The sequence below is a fragment of the Coregonus lavaretus genome (assembly GCF_964263955.1).
Source record: "Coregonus lavaretus genome assembly, chromosome: 2".
Lineage (NCBI taxonomy): Eukaryota > Metazoa > Chordata > Actinopteri > Salmoniformes > Salmonidae > Coregonus > Coregonus lavaretus.
This window is the reverse complement of record NC_139989.1, coordinates 60,656,728-60,679,950: the sequence shown is the minus strand read 5'-3', so window position 1 is coordinate 60,679,950 and position 23,223 is coordinate 60,656,728. Positions and strand designations below refer to the sequence as shown.

Genomic DNA, 23,223 nt, shown 5'->3' with positions numbered 1-23,223 from the left:
TTTTCCTATCTGCCAATAGCTGCCCTTCATTGCGAGGCATTGGAAAACCTCCCTGGTCTTTGTGGATGAATCTGTGTTTGAAATTCACTGCTCGACTGAGGGACCTTACAGATAATTGTCAAGGCGTCAGTGTAATGCGGTAGGACGAAGTCAGGCGCAGGACACAGAGCTAATCGAAAAAACGTACTTTACTCGTAGGTAATAGAAAGAACAAACCTCCACGCAGGGAGGAACAAACCCGCTCACTACGACAACCAAAACATGAACAAACACGCACAACACACAGTGTGAGACAGAGGGTTAAATAGGGAAGACATAACTACATGATGGGAAACAGGTGTGTACAATAAAGACAAAACAAGTCGAACATAGATCGGCAGTAGCTAGTACTCCGGTGATGAGCAGATGAGCTATTGTCCCTGGTGGCCTTTATGGCCCTGTCATATAATGAAGCCAACATTCCAGCTCTAGGACAGGAAGGGTGATGCTGGTTCCTGTGTTAATGTGTAATTGTAAATTACCCCCCATTGTGCATGGCTTCCCTCGTGGCCTATCGTTACAACAGGAGCATAATGGGCTGGCACTGCTGATGATGATAAACAGTGTCATATCACTGATGGAGTTGACATTGCTGATGAAATTAGGTTAGAAGCTGGGTTATGGGTAGGAGGGACATCCTTCTACAGGCAGCCTTTGAGTGGATGGTTAGGTATTCACAAAACTCTGATCAGAACAGCCAGACTTTCTGAACTCATTAGATATTTTACCTTTTGATAGGATATGACATTTTGAAGAAAGCGAGCTTGGTTTGTAACAAACCACAAACAAACTGTGGACTAGACCTTTACAGAATGAGAAACACCCTCTCGACCAGCGGGAGCACAATGAGGGAGAGGGGCCGTAACCGCAGCTGGCTACTCTCTAGCATCATCACGGTCAATGTCCTGATCCTAGGTTGTGCTCTGGTCAGTGGCAGTGTCTTCAACAATGTCAAGATCAACGCCATCAACCTGCAGATCTTCCTCATCCTCCTCGTCATCCTCACCACTGCCTGGATGCTGTACTACACCATCTACACGTCCCGGGAAGATCACGCCGTGCTCTACAAGGATAGCCATGCCGGGCCTGTGTGGCTCAGGGGTAAGAGAAGACATCCTCTTCAGATCTTCTGGGTCTACGGCTGCTAAATTCCAGAAACTTTTCCAAAGTTCCCAGTTGTTTTGTTTTTTAATCCCTGGAAATCACTGGACATTAATAATCTCTCTCTCTGTTCAAATCACTGAACATTAATAATCTCTCTCTCTGTTCAAATCACTGGACGTTAATAGGGATGTAGCTCAGTTGGTAGAGCATGGTGTCTGCAACGCCAGGGTTGTGGGTTCAATTCCCACAGGGGGCCAGTATGAAAAATAAAATAATGTATGCACTCACTAACTGTAAGTCGCTGTCACGCCCTGGCTCTGGGGACTCTCGTATGTTGAGCCAGGGTGTTAGTTGTAGGTTGTGGGTCTAGTTTTGCATTTCTATGTTGGCCAGGGTGGCTCCCAATCAGAGACGGCTGTAGCTCGTTGTCTCTGATTGGGAGCCATACTTAGGTAGCCGTTAGGCATTCGTTTGGTGTGGTTTCTTGTTCCTGTTTAGGTTTGTGTCTGAACCGAGGACGTCACGTTATCGTTTATTGTTTTGTTCGTGGTATTACTCAAATAATAAAGATATGTTCACCTTCCACGCTGCACCTTGGTCCTCTGTTCCCGACGATCGTGACAGTCGCTCTGGATAAGAGCGTCTGTTAAATGTAATACTTCTGACAGCAAACTTTCTAGCTCTGCCCATAACTTTTGGACTTCATAGCATTACTAGAAAGCATGGATTATTGAGTCATTGTTTATTTTACACTTAAGACATGACTCTGCCGTTGTGCTGTAGAATTTTTGAATTTTGTCTCTTGTATAATAAATTCTATACATTAGTTTATACTGGATTAAGCGTACATTTTCGTTAACGTTAATTTCGTTAGTTATGCTCCAACTTTCCCTCGATCTTATGTAGGTCTTGGTTCCTATAGTTTATATTATAAGAGCTTGTCAGTTGGATATGCTCTCTGCAAGGTTTTGTATATCTTACCTATCATATGAACATCCTTTTCTGACTCAAATAAAATGCCCTCTAGGTTGCTGTGATGTCCAAAAGATTTCAAATCGATATTTCGTGGTATGTAACTTTCATGTTGCTTGTATTTGAAAATGTCTACATTGTTCAGTCCAAAATGTATTTTAAATTCTATAATGGAAATAAATGTATTTCCTATTACCAAGTAATTTATGGTTTCTATGCCTTTAGTTTTCCATGTGGGACAATTTATCGGTAAATTCTGAAAAGCTATCCAAGGATTGTTCTATAAGGTTGTGCTTTTAGGTAGTGATGTTGGTTCTTGTAGAATACGTTACATTTTATTCCATATTATTATAGTGTTCTTATCTATGAAGTTGTTGATGTTCTTACCTTTGTCCTTTGATAATAGACTCATAAAAATATTCTGGGGATGAGCATGCACATCTTCAATATGTACCCATTGTTCCTCCTTAGTGCATTTAACTATATGTCGCAAGTAAAAGCCTTGGGAAGCGAGTTGATACAATTCCAAGTCTGGAAGGTTATTTTTATTCTATTAATTTTATTTGGCCATATAAAGTCTGTTATGACCGAGTATACATATTTTTTGGGGGGGTCTTCGCTGCGGTAATTGGTATTACCGAAAATAAATACAAAAACTTTGGGAGCCATGCCATCCTGAAGAGGTTTATTCTACCTGTAAGATTTATGGGAAGATTGTTCCATTAAATTAGGTATTCTTTCATATTGGTGAGTAATGGAATAAAGTTATCTTTATATATTTGTTGTTTGTTGTCATTTATTAAGCATCCTACAGTGAGGGAAAAAAGCATTTGATCCCCTGCTGATTTTGTACGTTTGCCCACTGACAAAGAAATGATCAGTCTATAATTTGAATGGTAGGTTTATTTGAACAGTGAAAGACAGAATAACAACAAAAAAATCCAGAAGAACGCATGTCAAAAATGTTATACATTGATTTGCATTTTAATGAGGGAAATAAGTATTTGACCCCCTCTCAATCAGAAAGATTTCTAGCTCCCAGGTGTCTTTTATACAGGTAACGAGCTGAGATTAGGAGCATACTCTTAAAGGGAGTGCTCCTAATTTCAGTTTGTTACCTGTATAAAAGACACCTGTCCACAGAAGCAATCAATCAATCAGAATCCAAACTCTCCACCATGGCCAAGACCAAAGAGCTCTCCAAGGATGTCAGGGACAAGATTGTAGACCTACACAAGGCTGAATGGGCTACAAGACCATCGCCAAGCAGCTTGGTGAGAAGGTGACAACAGTTGGTGCGATTATTCGCAAATGGAAGAAACACAAAAGAACTGTCAATCTCCCTCGGCCTGGGGCTCCATGCAAGATCTCACTTCGTGGAGTTGCAATGATCAGCCCAGAACTACACGGGAGGATCTTGTCAATTATCTCAAGGCAGCTGGGACCATAGTCACCAAGAAAACAATTGGTAACACACTACGCCGTGAAGGACTGAAATCCTGCAGCGCCCACAAGGTCCCCCTGCTCAAGAAAGCACATATACAGGCCCGTCTGAAGTTTGCCAATGAACATCTGAATGATTCAGAGGAGAACTGGGTGAAAGTATTGTGGTCAGATGAGACCAAAATGGAGCTCTTTGGCATCAACTCAACTCGCCGTGTTTGGAGGAGGAGGAATGCTGCCTATGACCCCAAGAACACCATCCCCACCGTCAAACATGGAGGTGGAAACATTATGCTTTGGGGGTGTTTTTCTGCTAAGGGGACAGGACAACTTCACCGCATCAAAGGGACGATGGACGGGGCCATGTACCGTCAAATCTTGGGTGAGAACCTCCTTCCCTTAGCCAGGGCATTGAAAATGGGTTGTGGATGGATATTCCAGCATGACAATGACCCAAAACAGTGAGGCTCAAGAAGAGGCACATTAAGGTCCTGGAGTGGCCTAGCCAGTCTCCAGACCTTAATCCCATAGAAAATCTGTGGAGGGAGCTGAAGGTTCGAGTTGCCAAACGTCAGGCTCAAAACCTTAATGACTTGGAGAAGATCTGCAAAGAGGAGTGGGACAAAATCCCTCCTGAGATGTGTGCAAACCTGGTGGCCAACTACAAGAAACGTCTGTGATTGCCAACAAGGGTTTTGCCACCAAGTACTAAGTCATGTTTTTCAGAGGGGTCAAATACTTATTTCCCTCATTAAAATGCAAATCAATTTATAACATTTTTGACATGCGTTTTTCTGGATTTTTTTGTTGTTATTCTGTCTCTCACTGTTCAAATAAACCTACCATTAAAATTATAGACTGATCATGTCTTTGTCAGTGGGCAAACGTACAAAATCAGCAGGGGATCAAATACTTTTTTCCCTCACTGTAAGTATTTCATATTTTGTGTGGTCCACTTAAAGGATTACTGTAGATCATGACTTATTATTTTTCCTATTGACATTACAAAAAAAGAAATCCACATTAATTTTATATCTTGAGATTTTAGAGTATTCTTTAAATATTTTTAGCAAAGGGGCATTGAGTTTTCAATATTGGTCAGATATATCAGGAGATGATCTGCAAATAAGTTTAGTTTATATTCATGTTTTCCAATACAGATAACTGTTATGTTTGGCTCCTGTCAAATTTTTTCTGCAAGCGGTTCAATTGCCAGTGCAAACAGAAGGGGGGAGAGGTTACATCCCTGTCTAAAGCAATTTCATCAGATAATGTATTATTTGTGTATAATTTTGCTTTACGACATTTATATAATATTTTTATTAAATGTATTATTTACATTTACATTTGAGTCATTTAGCAGACGCTCTTATCAAGAGCGACTTACAGTTAGTGAGTGCATACATTTTTCATACTTATTTCAGCTGTAGTATTGAGAGCTTCCAAAATTTTGAATAGAAACGGCCATTCAAGATGGTCGAAAGCCTTTTCGGCATCAACAGCAATTATTGATAAATCTATATCTTGCTTTTTTTAGGTATTGTATTGCGTATTGTATTAATACATGTTATTGTATTTGTTTGTATGTGTCTATTTTTCATAAACCCTGTTTGATTGATACACCCCTTCAAATTAGTGGATTAAGCTGTTTCAGCCACACCCGTTGCTGACAGGTGTATAAAATCGAACACACAGCCATGCAATTTCCATAGACAAACATTGGCAGTAGAATGGCCCGTACTGAAGAGCTCAGTGACTTTCAACGTGGCACCGTCATGGGATGCCACCTTTCCAACAAGTCAGTTCTTCAAATTTCTGCCCTGCTAGAGCTGCCCCGGTTAACTGTAAGTGCTGTTATTGTGAAGTGGAAACGTCTAGGAGTGGTAGGCCACACGCGAAGTGGTAGGCCACACAAGCTCACAGAAAGGGACCGACAAGTGCTGAAGCGCGTACCATGTAAAAATCATCTGCCCTCGGTTGCAACACTCACTACCGAGTTCCAAACGGCCTCTGGAATAACTTCAGCACAATAACTGTCCGTCGGGCGCTTCATGAAATGGGTTTCCATTGCCGAGCAGCCGCTGGAGTGGTGTAAACTCGCCACCATTGGACTCTGGAGCAGTGGAAACACGTTCTCTGGAGTGATGAATCACTCTTCACCATCTGGCAGTCCGACGGACAAATCTGGGTTTGGCAGATGCCAGGACAACGCTACCTACCCGAATGCCCAGTGCCAACTGTAAAGTTTGGTGGAGGAGGAATAATGGTCTGGGGCTGTTTTTCATGGTTCGGGCTAGGCCCCTTAGTTCCAGTAAAGTAAAATCTTAATACTACAGCATTCAATGACATTCTAGACGATTCTGTGCTTCCAACTTTGTGGCAACAGTTTGGGGAAGGCCCGTTCCTGTTTCAGCATGACAATGCCCCGTGCACAAAGCGAGGTCCATGAAGAAATGGTTTGTCGAGATCGGTGTGAAAGATCTTGACTGGCCTGCACAGAGACCTGACCTCAACCCCATCGAACACCTTTGGGATGAATTGGAACGCCGACTGCGAGCCAGGCCTAATTGTCCAACATCAGTGCCCGACCTCACTAATGCTCTTGTGGCTGAATATTACACATACATTATTTAACCCTTTTTGGGGGGTAGGCACAAAACTACCTCCATACTTTCATTAATTTTTTTAACCAGTACGGTTGCCTTCAGACGTTTCCCGTGACACTTATGGGGGTCCTAGAGCAAAATGGAGTTTGAAGACCAATTTTCGGGATGTCTCTTTCCACAGTGGTGTCACATTAGTTTGTAGCCCAAACGGTTCAGACGCTACAAACAAAAGTTAGCATATCGACTGAACCTATTTCAGACGAGTCCCTTGATTCTCGGGATGTCTCATGGTCTGACAAACACCGCTCTAGCTCTGCCACCTTTCACCGCAGATGCGGAAGTGCGACATTGGCGGATGCGGTGGATTACGCATCCAATGGAAAAACAAACAGATATATCTAGGGCGTTAAAGATCGCCATGCTCCTCCGATATCAGCTTGATCACGTAGTTGGTAAGGTCTCCCTTTTCCTCGTCTTCCAGTAGGGACAATATTCTTATGTTATTTTGTCTCATTGTATTTTCTTGCTGGTCCAGTATTTGTGTTACATAAGTCAACTAGTCTGGTCCCAGATCTGTTTGTGCTGTCTTGCCAAGTTGGCAGTGTTTGTGCTGTCTTCCCAAACTTAGTGGCATAGTGGCATTGTGCTGATATCAGTGATGTTGTTTTAAGTCACTACTATTTATTTCCTCAAGACACCGATAAGGCTGTGTGAAATTGTGAATGATCTATGTGCCATTATTAATAGTGAGGTCATTGGGTTGATTCCCCACAAGGCTTTAACCTGTACGGTCATGTTTTTATCAGTGATTACTTCAAGGAAGGGAGAAAGGAAACTTTTATGGGGACCTATGGTTGGCTCCCTCATGCAATCCACATGGATAGCACTGCCACCTATGGACCAGATAGGGAACAGCAGAAATAAGTACAACTCTAAGTTTGGTTTGCTCCTAGCAGAACTCGGCTGTTCCTCACGTGTTCCCTTAAAAGACCTTAGCTTGAAAAACGATATTGTATTACTGTTTGTCCCTCTTGAGACTCCGTAGCAACAACATAGCCAGTATACAGTGCATTTGGAAAGTATTCAGAGCCCTTCACCTTTTCCACATTTTGTTGCCGTACAGCCTTATTCTAAAATAGATTGAATAAAACAAATCCTCATCAATCTACACACAATACCCCATAATGACAAAGCAAAAACAGATTTACAATTTTTTTTGCAAATGTATTACAAAACAAAAACGGAAATACCTTATTTACATAAGTATTCAGACCCTGTCCTATGAGACTTGAAACTGAGCTCAGATGCATCCTGTTTCCACTTGATTGGAGTCCACCTGTGGTAAATTCAATTGATTGGACACGATTTGGAAAGGCACACACCTATCTATATAAGGTCCCACAGTTGACAGTGCATGTCAGAGCAAAAACCAACCTATGAGGTCGAAGGAATTGTCTGTAGAGCGTCAAGACAGGATTGTGTCGAGGCACAGATCTGGGGAAGGGTACCAAAAAATGTCTGCAGCATTGAAGGTCCCCAAGAACAAAGTGGCCTCCATTATTCTTAAATGGAAAAGGCTAAAAGAGTGTGCAACACTGTCATCAAGGCAAAGGGTGGCTATTTGAAGATTCTTAAATATAAAATATACTTTGATTTGTTTAACACTTTTTTATTTACTACATGATTCCATATGTGTTATTTCATAGTTTTGATGTCTTCACTATTATTCTACAATGTAAAAAATAGTAAAAATAAAGAAAAACCCTTGAATGAGTAGGGGTGTCCAAACCTTTGACTGGTACTGTATATATACACATCTTTTTAAAATATATTTTCCTTATTTCCCACTAACCCTATTTTACACCCCTCCCCTAATTGGAGTAAACTAATGAACAACAACACTGCCGAGGAGGTCTCAGTCACGCAATTTTAAATCTAACGAAGATGTTTGGTGCAGTAAGTGAAAAATTTGCACGAAAACTAGTTGTCTCTCGTTGAATGACAACAAACACTTCATTGAAGAATCCCGTCCATAGTTCCCACTCCTAATAGTAGTACTGTTGACCAATCACCGATGAAGGGGCGAAGACTTCGGCTACCGAACTTCGACTTGCCCCAAGAAAAAAAATGGTGTGCTCGAACAGATGGAAAAAAAGCCTGCGGAAAAACAAAACAAATTAAAAAGTCACATAATTTTTTTATAATAGGAATTGTTGTGACTGGGAGGCATGTGACAGGCTTAAGTAAGCTCTGTATCAGAAAATTCTATATGACATCTTATTGTCCTTTCAAATGCAATATGATTGTAATGTCTAGCAACAATGACAAGCCATCGGGGTCTGACAACTTGGATGGAAAATTACTGAGGAAAATAGCGGATGATATTGCCAATCCTATTTGCCATATCTTCAATCGAAGCCTACTAGAACGTGTGTGCCCTCAGGCCTGGTGGGAAGCAAAAGTCATTCCGATACCCAAGAATAGTAAAGCCCCCTTTACAACCCTTAGTAAACTTTTGGAAAAACTGGTGTTTGACCAGATACAATGCTATTTTACTGTAAACAAATTGACAACAGACTTTCAGCACGCTTATAGGGAAGGACATTCAACAAGCACGGCACTTACACAAATGACTGATGATTGGCTGAGAGAAAATTGATGATAAAAAGATTTTGTGAGCTTTTTTGTTAGACTTCAGTGCGGCTTTTGACATTATCGATCATAGTCTGCTGCTGGAAAAAACGTATGTGTTATAGCTTTACACCCCCTGCTATATTGTGGAAAAAGAGTTACATGTCTAGCAGAATACAGAGGGTGTTCTTTAATGGAAGCCTCTCCAACATAATCCAGGTAGAATCAGGAATTCCCCAGGGCAGTTGTCTAGGCCCTTTACTTTTTCAATCTTTACTAATGACATGCCACTGGCTTTGAGTAAAGCCAGTGAGTCTATGTATGCGGATGACTCAACACTATACACGTCAGCTACTACAGCGAATTAAATCAATGCAACACTTAAAAAAGCGCTGCAGTTAGTTTCAGAACAGGTGGCAAGGAATAAATTAGTTCTAAATATTTCAAAAACTAAAAGCATTGTATTTGGGACAAATCATTCACTAAACCCTGAACCTCAACTAAATCTTGTAATAAATAATGTGGAAATTGAGCAAGTTAAGGTGACTAAACTTGGAGTAACCCTGGTTTGTAAACTGTCATGGTCAAAACATGTTGATACAACAGTAGCTAAAATGGGGAAAAGTCTGTCCATAATAAAGCGCTGCTCTGCCTTTTTAACAACTAGGCTGTCACAACTTCCTCCGAAGCTGCCTCCTCTCCTTGTTCGGGCAGGCTTCGGCGTTCGTCATCACCGGCCTTCTAGCCACTGCCGCTCCTCATCTCATCATTCCATTTGTTTTGTCTTGTTTATTACACACACCTGGTTCATAACACCTCATCAGTATCTGTATAAGTGTTCCCTCTGTCCCCTTGTCTTTGTGTCTTTCCCAGTGTGCCTGTTTTAAGCACTGGAGTGTTTGACGCATTGCTGCGTACCGCTGTGCCTTTGGAATAAACCCTTTTACCCTCCTGCGTCTGACTCCTTTCAAATCACTCGCCACAGAATCACACACCCGACATGGAGTCAGAAGGAGAAGAGCACATGCCTGGAGTCGTGGCAGCTGGAGAGCTACTTCTCGTCCATCAGCCCGGCTCCATCGGAGCGGGAGAAGGTGTTCGCCCTCATCTCCTGCCTCCCGGGGAAAGCCCTGGAGTGGGCCAACGCGGTCTGGAGTGAAGGAGGAGCCGTGATGGACAACTACAGGGAGTTTGCGCGCCTCTTCTGGGCAGTTTTCGATCACCCGCCCGAAGGAAGAGAGGCGGATGGTCCAACTGAGGCAGGGGACGAGGACCGCGCAGGACTTTGCCCTGGAGGTTCGTACTCTAGCGGCTGGGTCCGGGTGGAACGAGCGGGCCCTCATCGACTGTTTCCAGTGCAGCCTGCGAGAGGACGTCCGAAGGGAGCTAGCCTGCCGGGATATCATGTTGACTTTCGACCAGCTAGTGGACATAGCCATCCGTTTGGACAACCTGCTAGCTGCAAGAGGATATCCTGGAGGGGGCCTGCCCGTTTCACCCCCCCTCAACCCGGATTCCCTTCCGATGGAGCTGGGTGGTGCAGTGATCCGGGAGAACGAGGAGAGGACATTCGGCTGCACGCTGTCGTCAGGGTTCTTCCGGGTCTGGAGGCGGCAGGCAGAGCACTCTCGCGTCACCACAGGTAGCGCAAACCCACACTCGTTCAGAGCCCTCTGCTGCGCACTGCACCATACACGTCACCTTGCCTGATCACACAGTAGTTTCCCAGTGTAAGACGCTGGTCGATTCAGGCGCAGCTGGGAACTTTATGGACAGGTCGTTAGCGCAAAGTCTAGGTATTCCATTGGTTCCCCTATCCATTCCACTTCCCATCAAAGCACTTGACAGTCGACCATTAGGGTCAGGGTTCGTTAGGGAAGTTACAGCACCAGTCACGATGGTTACGCACAAGACCCATAGAGAGCAAGTCACTTTTTTGTATTATTGAGTCCCCTGATTTCCCTGTTGTGTTGGGTCTTCCCTGGTTAGCACTACACAACCCCACCTTTTCATGGCCGCAGAGGGTTCTCACAGAGTGGTCGCGAGAGTGTCAGGGTAGGTGTCTAGCTGTTTCCAGTGGTGCAACCACGGTAGAAAGTCCAGACACTGCCTCCACCGTGCGCATTCCCCCCGAATACCTCGATTTGGCGCACATGTTTTCCAAAAAATGCAGGTGACCAAATTACCACCTCATCGGGCGGGGGATTGCACGATAAACCTCCGGGTAGACGCTGTGCCTCCCAGGAGTCATGAACATCCCCTGTCGCAGGCTGAAACGGAGGCGATGGAGACATACGTCTCCGAGTCCCTGCGCCAGGGGTTCATATGTCCCTCCACTTCGCCCGCCTCCTCAAGTTTCTTTTTTGTGAAGAAGAAAGACGGAGGTCTGCGCCCTTGCATTGATTACCGAGCACTGAACAAGGGGACAATGCGTTATAGTTATCCTCTACCCCTCCTTCCATCTGTAATCGAGTCAATGCATAGATCTCCGGAGTTCGTACAACCTGGTGTGTGTCCGAGAGGGGGACGAGTGGAAGACAGCATTCAGCACAACCATGGGGCATTATGAATACCTGGTGATGCCATACGGTTTGATGAATGCTCCATCAGTCTTCCAGTCCTTTGTGAACGAGGTGTTTCGGGACATGCTTGGTCGCGGTGTAGTGGTCTACATCGATGACATTCTGGTGTATTCCACTACGCGCGCCGAGCATGTGTCCCTGGTTCGCAAAGTGCTGGGCCGACTGTTGGAACATTACCTTTATGCCAAGGCAGAAAAGTGTCTGTTTTTCCAACAGTCGGATACCGCATTACCACCTCAGGCATGGAGATGGAGGGAGATCACATTTCAGCTGTTTGTAATTGGCCGACTCCAACCACGGTAAAGGAGGTGCAGCGCTTTATTGGCTTTGCCAACTACTATCGGAGGTTTATCCAGGGCTTTGTTAAGGTCGCAGCTCCCATCACCTCTCTGTTGAAGGGTGGGCCATCCCGGCTCTGCTGGTCTGCTGAGGCTGACAGGGCCTTCAGTAACCTGAGGGTGCTGTTCACCTCAGCCCCGGTACTGGCCCATCCCGATCCATCACTACCATTCGTAGTGGAGGTGGATGCGTCCGAGGTAGGGATAGGCGCTGTCCTATCTCAACGCTCGGGCACGCCACCCAAGCTCCGCCCCGTGCCTTCTTCTCCAAGAAGCTCAGCCCGGCGGAGCAGAACTACGACGTTGGTGATCGGGAGCTGTTGGCTGTTGTCAGAGCTCTGACCGTGTGGAAGCACTGGCTCGAGGGGGCGAAACACCCTTTCCTCGTCTGGACGGACCACCATAACCTGGAGTACATCCGGGCAGCGAGGAGGCTGAACCCTCACCAGGCCAGATGGGCCCTATTCTTTACCAGGTTTGATTTTACACTGTCTTACATCCCGGGTACGAGGAACGTGAAGGCAGACGCACTGTCACGGCTCTATGACACAGAGGAGAGGCCCATAGGGCGATGGACGTGGACATAGAGCAGGTGTTACGCACAGAGCCATCTCCACCTCAGTGCCCAGCTGGGTTGCAGTACGTGCTGTCTCTTGTCCGTGACCGTCTGATCTATTGGGTACACACGTCCCCCTTCTCTGGTCACCCAGGTATTGGCCGTAGAGTGCGCTGCCTGACCGGAAAGTACTGGTGGCCTACCTTGGCTAAGGACGTGAGGGTGTATGTCTCCTCCTGCTCAGTGTGCGCCCAGAGTAAGGCACCTAGGCACCTCCCAGCGGGTAAGTTACATCCCTTACCAGTTCCACAACGGCCATCGTCCCACTTGTGTGTTGACTTTCTTACTGATCTTCCCCTCTCTCAGGATAACACCACCATCCTGGTCGTTGTGGACCGCTTTTCAAAAGCCTACCGCCTCCTTCCTCTGCCCGGTCTCCCCACGGCCCTGAAGACTGCGGAGGCCCTGTTTACTCACGTCTTCCGGCACTACGGGGTGCCAGAGGACATAGTGTCTGACCGGGGTCCCCAGTTTACATCCATGGTCTGGAAGGCGTTCATGGAACGTCTGGGGGTCTCGGTCAGCCTGACCTCTGGGTTTCACCCCGAGTCTAATGGGCACTTGGAACGGGTGAATCAAGATGTGGGTAGGTTCCTGTGGTTCCTACTGCCAGGACCAGCCGGGGGAGTGGTCAGTGTTCTTACCATGGGCCGAATATGCCCAGAACTCTCTCCGCCACTCCTCCACTAACCTAACGCCATTTCAATGTGTTTTATGTTATCAGCCAGTTCTGGCACCGTGGCATCAGAGCCAGACCGAAGCTCCTGCGGTGGATGACTGGTTTCGGCGCGTGGAGGAGACGTGGAACGCTGCTCACGTCCATCTCCAGCGTGCCGTGCGTCGCCAGAAGGCCAACGCTGACCGCCACCGCAGTGAGGCCCCGGTTTCTGTAAAGAGTGATGGGGTCTGGCTCTCGACCCGGAATCTGCCCCTCCGCCTGCCCTGCCGGAAGCTGAATCCGTGGTTTGTGGGGCCGTTTAAAGTCCTGAGGAGGATAAACGAGGTTACCTATAGGTTACTACTCCCTCCAGATTATTGTATTAACCACTCGTTCCATGTGTCTCTCCTCAGGCCGGTGGTGGCTGGTCCGCTCCAGGAGTCTGAGGTGCGGGAGGTCCCTCCGCCCCCAATGGACATCGAGGTGGCCCCGGCGTACTCCGTCCATTCCATCCTGGATTCAAGGCGTCGGGTGGGGGACCTTCAGTACTACGTGGAGTGGGAGGGGTGCGGTCCGGAGGCGCGGTGCTGGGTCCCGGTGAGGGATATCCTCGATCCCTCCCTGTTGCGGGATTTCCACCGTCGCCATCCGGCTCGCCCTGCTCCGCGTCCTCCTGGCTGTCCCCGAGGCCGGTGTCGGCGCGCTGCTGGAGCTGCGCGTCAAGGGGGGTGGTACTGTCACGACTTCCTCCGAAGCTGCCTCCTCTCCTTGTTCGGGCAGGCTTCGGCGTTCGTCGTCACCGGCCTTTTAGCCACTACCACTCCTTATCTCATCATTCCTTTTGTTTTGTCTTGTGATCAGGTGCCACAAAGAGGGACCTCGGAAAATTACAACTGGCTCAGAACAGGGCAGCACGGCTGGCCCTTAAATGTACACAAAGAGCTAACATTAATAATGTGCATGTAAATCTCTCATGCCTCAAAGTGGAGGAGAGATTGACTTCATCACTACTTGTTTTTATAAGAAGTGTTGACATGCTGAATGCATCGAGGTGTCTGTTTAAAATACTAACACACAGCTCGGACACCCATGCATACGCCACAAGACATGCCACCAGAGGTCTCTTCACAATCCCCAAGTCAAGAACAGACTATGGGAGGCGCACAGTACTACGTAGAGCCATGTCTACATGGAACTCTATTCCACATCAGGTAACTGATGCAAGCAGTAGGATCAGATTTAATAAACTGTTAATACACCTTATGGAACAGCGGGGACTGTGAAGAGACACACACACAGGCACAGACACACGCTTACACATACACATGATAAGACACGCACTCTACACACACGTACACATGGGTTTTGGATTGTAGATATGTGGTAGTAGAGTAGTGGCCTGAGGGAACACACTTCATGTGTTGTGAAAAGTGTTATGAAATGTAATGTCATGTAATATTTTAAATTGTATATAACTGTCTTAATGTTGCTGGACCCCAGGATCCTTAATAAATACAAATACAAATGAAATAAAGGAATTAAAAGGCTTTGCTGGTTCCTTTATGAATAGTTTATAATATATTATTATTATGTATAATTCAAGAAAAAAAATACTACTTTAAACATCAAGCACAGTATTTACAGTCGACACTGCTGATTGCAGAATGATATGCAGACAAAATATAACAATGTACATGTAAGATATGGCCATTGACTTTTACGCAGTAACACAAAGTTCGTTTGGTTATTTGTTTCTTTCAGTCTGAAATAGACAATAGTGTCCTTTTCAAATTCCTGACGAGATACAGTACATTGCCACTTTACAAAGAACATAGCAGTAAGGTCTCATTGGAGGAGTGCAATTTCACAGCATGACACGTTCTCACTTTAATATGTCAATTAAATACAATTCATGTTAAATAGCAATGCCATCCAATAATATTTTAGGCTGCTATCCAGAAGCTTCATTTTGATGTCTCTGCAACACTTTATAATAACGTTCATGTATAAGCAACAGTAAACAATTTATAAGTAGTGCACAAACCATTAATCAATATTTATAAACATTTATGCATTTAGAAGCATTAGAATTCATATGCATTTATAACATTTATAATCATTTATAAATATGTATAAGCTTAAATAATGGCTTATTCATAAAGGTCATAATAAAGTGTAACCAATGTCTCCCATACTCTCTCCATCAAAGCAGCGTTTTCACATAGAGCTTTAACATGGAGTCCATGCTAACACTCTAATGTCTTAGTGCTTTGACAGACATTCTGTAGTCTTGAGGTTTCAGGGTGTACTTACAGATACACAGTGTAGATAATAGTCCAATCCTATCCTCATCCAACTCCAGGGGTTCGAATTACACATTGACCCTTGTGGGTGCCCAAGGTTAATGTCCCTGACACTTCTGGTATGGAGGGGGGGGGGGGGGGGTCCTGATTTGTAATGGGGGTGCCCAGCCCCTCCTAGCCCCCCTGTAATTTGAATCATGTACAACTCAACCTCCTGCTTTTGGAGTAGGTGCTAGCTATCCTCCCTCTCTCAATATCGTCCACATCACATTTGCACAGCCCGGGGAAAGTCAAAGAGAAGGTGTGAGGGACAAGCATAATGATGATGATGAGGCAAGTTGAAGGCAGGTGAGGTTCGAGGGAGAGGGTGCCAGTAGGAGGATGGGGCAGGAACAAGTCAGGAAGTAGTCCCATCTTCACTCAACATCTCCTTCCTGTTATCTACATCTTCTGGATCTCAAAGAGACGTACGTCCGTGTCGTACCAGATGGGCGGGTCCACGTTGCTGTGAAGACAAATAAAGGTTTCAAATGTTAAATGCATTGGACAACATTGGAAGACTATTTCATCTTAGATCTAAGAGGAAGATAGAAAGCATTGGGACATGTTCATTAGGGAATGCAATGGCAAACGTTTAAAAAACGTTTTCCAATGGAGAAATGAAAGCAAGCGTTTCTTATTGGACAAGTCCAGGAAGTCCCTCCCTGATTAATCCATTTTCTTCTGTTTGTTGCCAAATGAACACATCCCAGAAGAAAGAAGTACACAGATACATGAAACCCAACATGAATCATGAAAATGACTGAAATACCATAAGACTACAGCTCCCATCATGCCCTACTCACCGCAGGTAGACCACTCCCCACATGTAGGTGCGGAACCACATGGCCGTGCCGGCGTTGGCCTGGTACTTCCTGATGAGGATGGGATGGGGGACGGGCAGGAGGCCCACCAGGGTGCCATGCTGGAGGAACTTCAGGATCTCAGACTCATCTGTCAAACCTCTGAGAGAGAGGGAGAATACGTTGTTACAATTAGAATCAGGAAAACGTTATTGTCCACGCAAGGTGAACATTTCTCTTTGGCTCCACACACATAAAAACAGACATTCAAATATCATCAGTCATTCAAGTGTTTCTTCCAAAAGGTATGGTGTGTGTTGTATGGGGGGGTTTGGAGCAAAGCAAAAAAATATATACAGTTGAAGTCGGAAGTTTACATACACTTAGGTTGTAGTCATTTAAACTCTTTTTTCAACCACTCCACAAATTTCTTGTTAACAAACTATAGTTTTGGCAAGTCGGTTAGGACATCTACTTTGTGCATGACACAAGGAATTTTTCCAACAATTGTTTACAGATTATTTCACTTATAATTCACTGTATCACAATTCCAGTGGGTCAGAAGTTTACATACAGTAAGTTGACTGTGCCTTTAAACAGCTTGGAAAATTCCAGAAAATGATGTCATGGCTTTAGAAGCTTCTGATAGGCTAATTGACATCATTTAAGTATATTGGAGGTGTACCTGTGGATGTATTTCAAGGCCTACCTTCAAACTCAGTGCCTCTTTGCTTGACATCATGGGAAAATCTAAAGAAATCAGCCAAGACCTCAGGAAAAAAATTGTAGACCTCCACAAGTCTGGTTCATCCTTGGGAGCAATTTCCAAACGCCTGAAGATACCACGTTCATCTGTACAAACAATAGTACGCAAGTATAAACACCATGGGACCACGCAGCCGTCATACCGCTCAGGAAGGAGACGCGTTCTGTCTCCTAGAGATTAACGTACTTTGGTGCGAAAAGTGCAAATCAATCCCAGAACAACAGCAAAGGACCTTGTGAAGATGCTGGAGGAAACAGGTACAAAAGTATCTATATCCACAGTAAAACGAGTCCTATATCGACATAACCTGAAAGGCCGCTCAGCAAGGAAGAAGCCACTGCTCCAAAACCGCCATAAAAAAGCCAGACTACGGTTCGCAACTGCACATGGGGACAAAGATCGTACTTTTTGGAGAAATGTCCTCTGGTCTGATGAAACAAAAATAGAACTGTTTGGCCTAATGACCATCGTTATGTTTGGAGGAAAAAGGGGAATGCTTGCAAGCCGAAGAACACCATCCCAACCGTGAAGCACAGGGGTGGCAGCATCATGCTGTGGGGGTGCTATGCTGCAGGAGGGACTGGTGCACTTCACAAAATAGATGGCATCATGAGGAAGGAAAATGATGTGGATATATTGAAGCAACATCTCAAGACATCAGTCAGGAAGTTAAAGCTTGGTCGCAAATGGGTCTTCCAAATGGACAATGACCCCAAGCATACTTCCAAAGTTGTGGCAAAATGGCTTAAGGACAACAAAGTCAAGGTATTGGAGTGGCCATCACAAAGCCCTGACCTCAATCCTATAGAAAATGTGTGGGCAGAACTGAAAAAGCATGTGTGAGCAAGGAGGCCTACAAACCTGACTCAGTTACACCAGCTCTGTCAGGAGGAATGGGCCACAATTCACCCAACTTATTGTGGGAAGCTTGTGGAAGGCTACCCGAAACGTTTGACCCAAGTTAAACAATTTAAAGGCAATGCTACCAAATACTAATCGAGTGTATGTAAACTTCTGACCCACCGGGAATGTGATGAAAGAAATAAAAGCTGAAATAAATCATTCTCTCTACTATTATTCTGACATTTCACATTCTTAAAATAAAGTGGTGATCCTAACTGACCTAAGACAGGGAATTTTTACTAGGATTAAATGTCAGGAATTATGAAAAACTGAGTTTAAATGTATTTGGCTAAGGTGTATGTAAACTTCCGACTTCAACTGTAATAATATCACTTTACTTGTGACACTTCATAGAAGTAAACCTTTGATGACCAATATGACCAGTGATGTTTGACTTACTTGTCGATACAGATCTTCTCAACCTGCGGGACCAGCACCTGCAGCAGGCGCATTATGGTCTGTAGGGGGAGCTTACACTTCCAGGAGAGGACCTGAGGGAGAAGGAAGGGACACATTACATTCTTAGAAAAAGTAGAACCATACAGGGTTCTTCGTTTTGTCCCCATAGGGGAACCCTTTTTGGTGCTGGGTAAAACCCTTTGCAGATGGTTCTATCTAGAATGGATCTGTGGGTTAGAGCGTGACCATGGCAACACCAGGGTTGTGGGTTAGAGTGTGGCCATGGTAACACCAGGGTTGTGGGTTAGAGTCGCGCATGGGCCACTTAATGAATACATGTGTCACTGTCCATGTTGAAAGTTATTTAAGTGGCCTTGAATAAAAACGTCTTCTAAATGACTATATTATCATATTACTATTAAACCTACTCACCCAGTCTGGTGTAGGGGACCAGTGAGATTGAGACCTACTCACCCAGTCTGGTGTAGGGGACCAGTGAGATTGAGACCTACTCACCCAGTCTGGTGTAGGGGACCAGTGAGATTGATACCTACTCACTCAGTCTGGTGTAGGGGACCAGTGAGATTGAGACCTACTCACCCAGTCTGGTGTAGGGGACCAGTGAGATTGAGACCTACTCACCCAGTCTGGTGTAGGGGACCAGTGAGATTGAGACCTACTCACCCAGTCTGGTGTAGGGGACCAGTGAGATTGAGAGGTACAGGAGATGGTGGATGATGTGCTTGACATGCGCCTTCTCTCCATCTCTGCCTCAGTGTAGAAAACATCCTGGGAACATAGAACACTGATGACTCATATACACACGCATGCACATAAACACACGATCACGCACACACACACACACACACACACACACACACACACACACACACACACACACACACACACACACACACACACACACACACACACACACACACACACACACACACACACACACATATATATACACACACACACACACACACACACACACACACACACAGCCTTACCTCATTGTCCCTTCCAGAAATGGACTCTGTGTCGCTGACCCCTACGATGGCGCTGTGGTCAGCCTGGGGTGTGTGGTCAGCCTGGGGTGTGTGGTCAGCCTGGGGTGTGTGGTCAGCCTGGGGTATGTGGTGTGACGCGTGTGAATGTTCCATCTTTGGCACAGTGATCATGGTGCCATCCTCTGACACCTGAGACTTCTCAGTCAGTTTGTCAATGGCTGCAGGTAGGGATTGATTTGATTGGACAGTTTAAAAAATCCATCCAGTACAAAGGTGTTCAGAAGGTGACAGGAATAGCACAATAAAGACATTGGCTTATTTCCATTGTGGTCCTGAAGGACAGGGAAGATATATGTCAGTTCATACAGAATGATGACTGTTGTGTTGAGAGAGTCCATATGGGGGAGATGGGGTTGTGTATCTGGTATAGAATCCTGGTAATGTTCAGATAGTAGTTACAGATACAGGAGGTATTGTACCTGGTAGTGTTCAGATAGTAGTTATAGATAGGTTGTGTACCTGGTATAGAATCCTAGTATTGTTCAGATTCTAGTTACAGTGGGGAAAAAAAGTATTTAGTCAGCCACCAATTGTGCAAGTTCTCCCACTTAAAAAGATGAGAGAGGCCTGTAATTTTCATCATAGGTACACGTCAACTATGACAGACAAATTGAGAAAAAAAAATCCAGAAAATCACATTGTAGGATTTTTAATGAATTTATTTGCAAATTATGGTGGAAAATAAGTATTTGGTCACCTACAAACAAGCAAGATTTCTGTCTCTCACAGACCTGTAACTTCTTCTTTAAGAGGCTCCTCTGTCCTCCACTCGTTACCTGTATTAATGGCACCTGTTTGAACTTGTTATCAGTATAAAAGACACCTGTCCACAACCTCAAACAGTCACACTCCAAACTCCACTATGGCCAAGACCAAAGAGCTGTCAAAGGACACCAGAAACAAAATTGTAGACCTGCACCAGGCTGGGAAGACTGAATCTGCAATAGGTAAGCAGCTTGGTTTGAAGAAATCAACTGTGGGAGCAATTATTAGGAAATGGAAGACATACAAGACCACTGATAATCTCCCTCGATCTGGGGCTCCACGCAAGATCTCACCCCGTGGGGTCAAAATGATCACAAGAACGGTGAGCAACAATCCCAGAACCACACGGGGGGACCTAGTGAATGACCTGCAGAGAGCTGGGACCAAAGTAACAAAGCCTACCATCAGTAACACACTACGCCGCCAGGGACTCAAATCCTGCAGTGCAAGACGTGTCCCCCTGCTTAAGCCAGTACATGTCCAGGCCCGTCTGAAGTTTGCTAGAGTGCATTTGGATGATCCAGAAGAGGATTGGGAGAATGTCATATGGTCAGATGAAACCAAAATATAACTTTTTGGTAAAAACTCAACTCGTCGTGTTTGGAGGACAAAGAATGCTGAGTTGCATCCAAAGAACACCATACCTACTGTGAAGCATAGGGGTGGAAACATCATGCTTTGGGGCTGTTTTTCTGCAAAGGGACCAGGACGACTGATCCGTGTAAAGGAAAGAATGAATGGGGCCATGTATCGTGAGATTTTGAGTGAAAACCTCCTTCCATCAGCAAGGGCATTGAAGATGAACGTGGCTGGGTCTTTCAGCATGACAATGATCCCGAACACACCGCCTGGGCAACGAAGGAGTGGCTTCGTAAGAAGCATTTCAAGGTCCTGGAGTGGCCTAGCCAGTCTCCAGATCTCAACCCCATAGAAAATCTTTGGAGGGAGTTGAAAGTCTGTGTTGCCCAGCGACAGCCCCAAAACATCACTGCTCTAGAGGAGATCTGCATGGAGGAATGGGCCAAAATACCAGCAACAGTGTGTGAAAACCTTGTGAAGACTTACAGAAAACGTTTGACCTGTTTCATTGCCAACAAAGGGTATATAACAAAGTATTGAGAAACTTTTGTTATTGGCCAAATACTTATTTTCCACCATAATTTGCTAATAAATTCATTAAAAATCCTACAATGTGATTTTCTGGAGAAAAAAAATCTCATTTTGTCTGTCATAGTTGACGTGTACCTATGATGAAAATTACAGGCCTCTCTCATCTTTTTAAGTGGGAGAACTTGCACAATTGGTGGCTGACTAAATACTTTTTCCCCCCACTGTATAGATATAGTTGAAGTCGGAAGTTTATATACTTGCAAGACCCCCTTTTTCCTCCAAACATAACGATGGTCATTATGGCCAAACAGTAGTATTTTTGTTTCATCAGACCAGAGGATATTTCTCCATAAAGTACGATCTTTGTCCCCATGTGCAGTTGCAAACCGTAGTCTGGCTTTTTTATGGCGGTTTTGGAGCAGTGGCTTCTTCCTTGCTGAGCGGCTTTTCAGGTTATGTCGATATAGGACTCGTTTTACTGTGGATATAGATACTTTTGTACCTGTTTCCTCCAGCATCTTCACAAGGTCCTTCGCTGTTGTTCTGGGATTGATTAGCACTTTTCGCACCAAAGTACGTTCATCTCTAGGAGACAGAACGCGTCTCCTTCCTGAGCGGTATGACGGCTGCGTGGTCCCATGGTGTTTATACTTGCGTACTATTGTTTGAAGAGATGAACGTTGTACCTTCAGTCGTTTGGAAATTGCTCCCAAGGATGAACCAGACTTCTGGAGGTCTACAATTTGTTTTCTGTGGTCTTGGCTGATTTTGTTTGATTTTCCCATGATGTCAAGCAAAGAGGCACTGAGTTTGAAGGTAGGCCTTGAAATACATCCACAGGTACACCTCCAATTGACTCAAATGATGTTAATTAGCCTATCAGAAGCTTCTAAAGCCATGACATCATTTTCTGGAATTTTCCAAGCTGTTTAAAAGGCACAGTCAACTTAGTGTATGTAAACTTCTGACCCACTGGAATTGTGATACAGTGAATTATAAGTGAAATAATCTGTCTGTAAACAATTGTTGGAATAATTACTTGTGTCATGCACAAAGTAGATGTCCTAACCGACTTGCCAAAACTATAGTTTGTTAACAAGAAATGTGTGGAGTGGTTGAAAAACGAGTTTTAATGACTCCAACCTAAGTGTATGTAAACTTCCGACTTCAACTGTAGGTGGTTATACAGGGTTTTTCTAGATTAAAAAGGGGCTTAGGTAGTGGGCGTGACAGGGGGCGTGGCAGGAGGCATGGCAATGGGCACGGTAAGCGCGGCTGAATTTTAGAGAACATTTTAGAGGCTTCCATCTTGGTGTAATTTTTTTTTGTGTGTGCAATTGCAGTATTTTTAAGCCAATTTCCTGCAATTCTCAGAATTTGTCCATGGAGCTGAGAGAAAATGTTGCAGTTTTAAAGCAAATTTCCAGGGATCTACATATTCTGCCATGGAGCTGAGAGAAGATAATGCAGTTTTAAAGTTAATTTCCTGCAATTCTAAACATTCTGCCATGGCTAATGCTGTGTTATTTTGCTCAAACTTAATAACAAAAGATACTGTTAAATTCATTGTTTTTGGAATTTTCTATTCCCCTGACTGTCTAGCTTTTATTTAGCTGATTGTTAGTTCTCAAAGACTATATTATAAAACAATATATAGGTCCATTATCTTTTCTACATACTTTATATCTGGCTTTAATAGATACAGTTTACACTAAAAGCGTTTTTCACCCCAAATATATACACAGTATATATACAGTTCCAGTCAAAAGTTTGGACACACCTACTCATTCCAGGGTTTTTCTTTATTTTTACTATTTTCTACATTGTAAAATAATAGTGAAGACATCAACGCTATGAAATAACACATTTGGAATCATGTAGTACCAGAAAAGTGTTAAACAAATCCAAATATATATTTTATATTTAAGATTCTTCAAAGTAGCCACCCTTTGCCTTGATGACAGCTTTGCACACTCTTGGCATTCTCTCAACCAGCTTCATGAGGTAGTCACATGGAATGCATTTCAATTAACAAGTGTGCCTTGTTAAAAGTTAATTTGTGAAATGTATTTC

The 23,223-nt window shown here is 44.4% G+C and overlaps 1 protein-coding gene across 1 annotated transcript in view; it reads right to left on the bottom strand.

Annotated features, from left to right (window-relative positions):
* Positions 1-15,493: 15,493 nt before the first annotated feature.
* The window catches only part of hid1a (HID1 domain containing a), a 45,767-nt gene continuing 38,037 nt past the window's right edge, over positions 15,494-23,223 (bottom strand). The window contains exons 15-19 of the mRNA XM_084180692.1: positions 19,216-19,433; positions 18,887-18,991; positions 18,203-18,294; positions 16,138-16,296; positions 15,494-15,797 (exon numbers count right to left, since the gene is read on the bottom strand). Coding sequence (XP_084036818.1) covers positions 15,734-15,797; positions 16,138-16,296; positions 18,203-18,294; positions 18,887-18,991; positions 19,216-19,433 — 638 coding nt within the window. The 3' untranslated portion in view covers positions 15,494-15,733. The remainder of the gene's footprint in view (positions 15,798-16,137; positions 16,297-18,202; positions 18,295-18,886; positions 18,992-19,215; positions 19,434-23,223) is intronic.